This window comes from Octodon degus, unplaced genomic scaffold (genome assembly GCF_000260255.1).
Source record: "Octodon degus isolate 3935 unplaced genomic scaffold, OctDeg1.0 scaffold00045, whole genome shotgun sequence".
Taxonomy (NCBI): Eukaryota; Metazoa; Chordata; class Mammalia; order Rodentia; family Octodontidae; genus Octodon; species Octodon degus.
Genome location: NW_004524621.1, coordinates 8,555,652 through 8,561,964, shown reverse-complemented (window position 1 = coordinate 8,561,964; position 6,313 = coordinate 8,555,652). Strand labels below are relative to the sequence as shown.

General features: G+C 38.1%; 1 protein-coding gene across 1 annotated transcript in view; it reads left to right on the top strand.

Moving 5' to 3' along the window:
* Dcaf10 (DDB1 and CUL4 associated factor 10) overlaps nt 1-5,526 on the top strand; it is a 70,706-nt gene extending 65,180 nt beyond the window's left edge. Inside the window, exons 6-7 of the mRNA XM_004631828.3 lie at nt 2,518-2,663; nt 4,482-5,526. Coding sequence (XP_004631885.1) covers nt 2,518-2,663; nt 4,482-4,850 — 515 coding nt within the window. The 3' untranslated portion in view covers nt 4,851-5,526. The remainder of the gene's footprint in view (nt 1-2,517; nt 2,664-4,481) is intronic.
* Nucleotides 5,527-6,313: the final 787 nt, after the last annotated feature.

Sequence of the window (6,313 nt, the reverse complement as noted above, 5' to 3'; positions counted from 1 at the left end):
GGGAGGGGGAGAGGGGAGAGGAGAGAGAGGAGAGAGAGATTTGGTTTTATTACCTGGCCCAAACTTAATTTGGTCTGAAATGGAGAAGAAATAGGAAATACAGATTCTAATCGATTGAATCTGAAAATTCAATGAGAATATATTCAATGAGAATGTAAAAATTAAATGAGATGTAAGTGAAACTACTATTAAACACGAACTAATTTATCAGGTGATTCTGAAAGTCATCTGATATCTTGCTCCGGAGGTCTTTTGCTCCATTATTTGCTTTCTGTGCATTGCCTGACAGCTTCAAAGGAGCTGGGAGATAAGGTGAGGTCTAATTTGACCCCGTTCATGTGTTCCAGTTTTTCCTGGTCATTCTGGCAGAACTGGCTGCTCTGCTATCCCTTCTATCTCCTAATTGAAATATTTGCTATCTGTACAAATGCACTATTGTCTCTCCATATTAATCCAAATCTAAAGTCTTACTACATTTATGACATTCCTCCTTTTGGATTGATTAGGTTTGGCCAAGTATCTTTTTTTTGTGTTATTTTGAACCACCTTTTAAGAAATAGAGACATCTCTACTTCAATATTTAGAGCAGCATTATAACGCATTATAACTTATTTTGAGGATGAAATCATTTCTTTCTATTTGGCACCCCAATGAAGATGACATCAGGGGTTGGGGAGATGGCTCAGTGGAATAAGCACTTCCCTGGCAAGTGTAAGGGCATGAGTTCAATCCCGAGTTCCGCAAAAAAAAAAAAAAAAAAAAAAAAAGATGACAGCAACAGTAAATCACTGTTACTTAGAGGAGTGACATATTCCTTAGGTATTCAGAGAATATTTCTAAGATATCATAAGGAAGCAGCTTAAGTATTTAGTATTTTCAAGCAAATGCATGATCATATTTTAAAGATTATCATTAAATTATCATTATTAAATTTTACTGCTCTGCTCTACTGTGAAATTATAAGAAACTAAAGATGTTCCTATACTTATATGGTTTATTTCTATTTCTCATAAGCATCTTTGGTATAAAATATTTAGAAAGGACATATACCTTATATAGTACATTTCAGAAAACTAATTTATTAATAGCCTAGGGATTTTTTTGTGTGTGTGTGTTTGTGTGTGTGTGTGCACGTGTGTGCATGTGTGTGAATTTAGGACAGTGTCTACAGGATGTAATGGGTCTCACTGAGAATTCTCAGTGATGTAGCACAAATAAAATCTAAGTAGCTCTGGTTCAAGTGAAATTGATCCTTCAGTCTTCCCTACTCCCTTTCTACTGTGTCTCCTACATGGTTCTTTTTGTCAGCTCCCAAAGAACCTGCAAAGGGTACAAATAGTAAACTGCTTACTCATTTAAAATACTTATTTTCTGCTTTTGTGAGAAGTTTACAAAATTAACTCATAAAATAGGAGTTTGTTTTTTTCTTTAAAATTTTTAAAATTCAATTACATATATATAAACATTTACATATAGTATAGTTGTAGCAATTAAATTTAGAGCTTTGCAGGCTTCTGTCAGTGATGTAACCTAAAGATCTTTAAAATATGATCATTCATCTGCTTGAAAATACTAAATACCTAAGCTGCTTCCTTACGATATCTTAGAAATATTCTCTAAATACCTAAGGAATATGTCACTCTTCTAAGTAACAGTGACTTACTGTTGATGTCATCTTCATTAGGGCACCAAACAGAAAAAAATGCTAGGATGCTGTACAGTCAGAGGTTACATGATTGACATGTCCTCCATCTTTCATTTTGACCTGCTTTTATGTACAGTGTCATCTCTCACCTCCAGAATTATATCTTTATTTGTTATATATAGTACAGACAGTCCCTAACTTACAGTGGTTCAATTTACAATTTTTCAACTTTATGGTGGTACAACATGATACACATTCAGTAGAAACTGTGCTTTGAATTTTGATCTTTTCCTAAGCTGGCAGTATGCAGGATGATAGTGTCATGATGCTGAGCCATGCAATCATAAGAATAAGCAGCCAGTGTTCTGTAGTATACTATGTGACTGCTGTGCTGTTTGGTAGGTTAGGTGTATTAAAAGCATTTTCAATTTTTAATGGTTTTTTAACCCCACCGTAAGTAGAGGAGTATCTGTATTGTTCTTCAGGATTATGAATCAGATTCTTTTATTTACCCTGGCTTCCTTTATTTTATTCTTTGGCCTCGGGAACAAATACATCATCTAAGATGAGAATTGTTATTGTTTTTAGACTCTGTCAGTATCATATAACTGTGGGGTTTTTTTTTTTTTCTTTCTTTTCTTCTTTTTGGTTTTTTGAGATATGGGGTCTTACCTGTAATTCAGGCTGGCTTTGAACTGACTATACAGCTTAGAATGATCTCAAACTCTTGCCAGCCCTCCTGTCTCAGCCTCTGTAGTGCTGGGATTACAGGCTTGTGTCACCATTTCCAGCATAACTGTGATTCTTAAAAAATAAAAAACTGCCAAGCATGGGATTTATATTGTTGAAAACTTCATTTTCTTGTATTTCAGGAGTTTCGCCACGAAATAGTCTTGAAGTCTTAACCCCTGAAGTTCCTGGTGAACGAGATCGTGGAAACTGTATTACATCCTTACAACTGCACCCCAAAGGCTGGGCCACGCTTCTTCGGTGCTCAAGCAACACTGATGATCAGGAGGTACAGACGGCAGCACTCCCTTCACCAGGGCTTTTTGGAAAAACTGCTATTGCCATGTATACAGACTATAGGCTGATGATTACATGCAGTCCCTATCCTCAAGGGCACATTGTCACAGACCCTGCTTCTTAACTCCTGGTATTTTTTTTTTTAAATGTGTTTGGTACAGGGTCTATAGGGTTTTAACACATAGATCAGACTCGTAGTGATTCTCCTGTTTTCAGCCTCCAGGTGCTGGGATTTTTAGTGTGCGCCACCGTACCTAGTCTCAGCTCACCTTAGGGGCAGGGCTGACATGGCACACTGGAAATCGAACCCCTGCTGCTGTGCTCTGCCTAAGCAGGTGCTTTAGTCCACTGTCAACTCTTGCTATTTCTGTTCTCTGTTATTTTAGGGTATGTTTATCCCTTGCAAAGTTTTCTCCTCTCCTACCTGGGTGAACTGAGAATTACTCTAAAGACCATCATCAGCTCAGATTGTGCCTTGCCTCTTAATTGTTGCTATGTTTCATTCTTTTTGTTGTTGTTGTTGTTTAGTATATTTGGTTGTTGCAGGGTCTCACTATGCAGCTCAGACTTGTGGTGATCCTCCTGCGTTCAGCCTCCCCAGTTCTGAGATTATAGGCATGTGCCAGTATGCCCTGCACTAGCTGGTGCAGCCCACCCTGGGAGTGGGGCTGGTGTGGCATGTGGTGCCAGAGATTGAACCACAGTCTCTACACTTACCTAAGCAGACACTTTTAGTCTGCTGAGCTATCTCATTGGCTCTTCTTTGTTTCATTCTTAAAAAATAAAGTGAGAAAAAGCAAGAAATGAAAGGAAGAGGAAAGGAAGGAGAAAGGAAGGAAGTTCCTATTCAAAACTTGTATAGGAAGTTCATAGTAGTGCAATATTTCATCTAGACTGGCTAAATGAAAGGTTTTGCTAAGCCAGTTACTGTAATTTTCTCTTTTTGAAAACCAAAGGAGGAGCCTGGGAAATAGCTCAGTGGCACAAGCAACTGCCTGGCAAGCAGAAGGTCCAGAGTTCAACTCCTGATACAAAAAACCAAAGGAAACTGGGAAGTAAAGAGACTAAACAGATGACAAAGGGTAAAGGTTAAATAACTTTACAATTGTTGTCACTCTAGAAAGGAAGAATTTTCCAAGAATCTTCCTGGCTCTGGGGACAACTGAAGGGAGTAAAAGGACCCTTTGAAATGTCTTTAGGGCTTGAGTGTACCTAGCAATTTTTAAAATATCAAGATTGTAGGGGCCGGGGAGATAGCTCAGTAAAATAAACACTTGCCTGGCAAGTACAAGGGCTTGAGTTCAATCCCTGGTTCCGCAAAAAAAAAAAAAAAAAAAAAAAAAAAAGATTGTAATTACCATTAAAAAAAAGAAAGCATATTACTATAGAAGTCACAGACAGCCTTAGTGATCAAAAACCTTAAAGCCTCATAGCACAGGATAACCTCTGTTTATAAAGACGAGAGTGTGGAGCATACAAGTTCTTGTATTTCTTTTCTGTAGGTTTTTTGACACAGGCACTCACTGTGTTCAGACTGCTCTTGAACTAACTTTGTAGCCTAAGCTGACCTTAAACTCATGGTAATCCCCCTGCCTCAGCCTCCTACGTGCTGGAATTACAGGCATGTGCCCCCATGCCCAACAATGGAGTTTTACGAAGTTTGTTAGTCACAATTGGGATAGTATTCATCTGATTGGTTGCTTGCAACAATTATGTGGTGTTGGCAGTCTGTTGAATCTTTCAAAAATAAGATATCTGTAGCACTATTTGAGGCCCTGTAACCTTAGTTTGTCTCCTTTCTCTTCCCCAGTGGACTTGTGTCTATGAATTTCAAGAAGGAGCTCCTGTGCGACTTGTCTCACCTCGCTGTTCCCTGCGACTGACTCATTACATTGAAGAAGCCAATGTAGGCAGGGGTTACATCAAAGAACTTTGCTTCAGTCCTGATGGGCGAATGATTTCTTCCCCGCATGGCTATGGAATTCGACTGTTGGGATTTGACAAACAATGCAGTGAACTTGTGGACTGTTTACCCAAAGAAGCCAGTCCCCTCCGAGTGATCCGCTCTCTATATTCTCATAATGATGTGGTACTGACAACAAAATTCTCTCCAACGCATTGTCAGATTGCCTCAGGGTGCCTTAGTGGACGAGTCTCTTTGTATCAGCCAAAGTTTTAGGCACAACTTACATCAAATGAGGAACTTTCATGGCATTGAACTTGATAAATTACTTCAATTTAGGTGAAGTATTTTCTTAGAAGATCTGATAAAATTGAGTCAAGATCCTAGTTTGTATGGGTCCATGAATGTCCCAGTGACCTGAGTACTTGGTTCACCAGTGTCATGCAGGCATCTTGAGATGAGACTCCACGCAGCCCCATCATTTTCAGCATTCCTCTGCTCCTGCTGCTCTGTGCCACTGAACTCCCGTTACTTTGCATGGTAGCTCTTGTTAAGTTTCCTTGTTCTCTCCTTTTTTCTGTCCTTTACTCCCTTCTCTCCTTTCTCTTTTTTGGTTTTAGTATGAATTTGTGGACATTTGGCAGGAGTTTGGGTTGGGGTAAAAGAAACCCTTGATGCTAGCATTGAATAAAATCCAGAAGCTGTATGTTGACACACCAGTTGTTGAAAAAGAAATTCATCTTCATTTATTAGTATGTTTGGCCTTTTAAAGATACATATCTCTCAGATAATTGTATTACTCTTCTGTTAGTCATACAACTTAATATCTTCCCATTTCTTGGTAAAGTCAAAATTTTTTTCATGTGGGAGAGATTTTGTGAAAATCTAGAAAAATTATTGCCATTTCTTATAATTTATGTGTATCAGTCTAAAAATGTCTAACATGCTCTTACTTGGTATTTTATTCCTGTCAACAGCATTAGAAAGGAAAGGAGAAGATGTGGACTTTCATCATTTCTGATGTACAGAAGAAGATTTATTTATCAGATTAGTACAAAATGTGGCCACAAAATGATGAGAACAGTGTGACTTAGATTTCAGTGTTTTCTCTGCCAGATACTTTGAATGCCACAGGATGAAATGTTATCAGTATTGAGGTAGAAAGAAAATCAAGAGTAAAGATATACAGCATTGTGTTCAATCTTTCTTCCTTGAGCCAGCGGCCACAAGCTCAGTTCTTACCGTTACTGAGTGGGAAGCTGCAGTTGTCTTCAAACTGTTATCGTAACTCTGGTAGTCTGTGACTTCAATGTCAAGGCTAAATGCTGATATGAAAATATTTGTTGTACTTTGTTACAAAACATAAAAGGACATTGTGTTTAGTTAGATGCGATTTTCTGGAGCCTGGAATAATTTAAGCTATGTGCTAGCCTTGCCCTTTTAGGTCACATACTCCTTAGGCCAATAGTTCTGAAATTTAAGAGTACATTATAATCTGTGAAGATCTTGTGAGAAATGCAAAAACCTGGGTCTTGCCTTAGGAGATTCTGATTTAGGCAGAGAGAGGACAAGAATCTGTTTTTAGCAAGAATCCCACATAATTTCATTCAAGTGGTCTCAGATCACAGTTTGAAAAATAAAACCTCAGACTTCAGTAAATACATCTATATCAATCTGGTGCTTAATACAATTCCCACAGGTGTTTTGCTTAGCTAAATAATGATAAATGAAGGCAATTT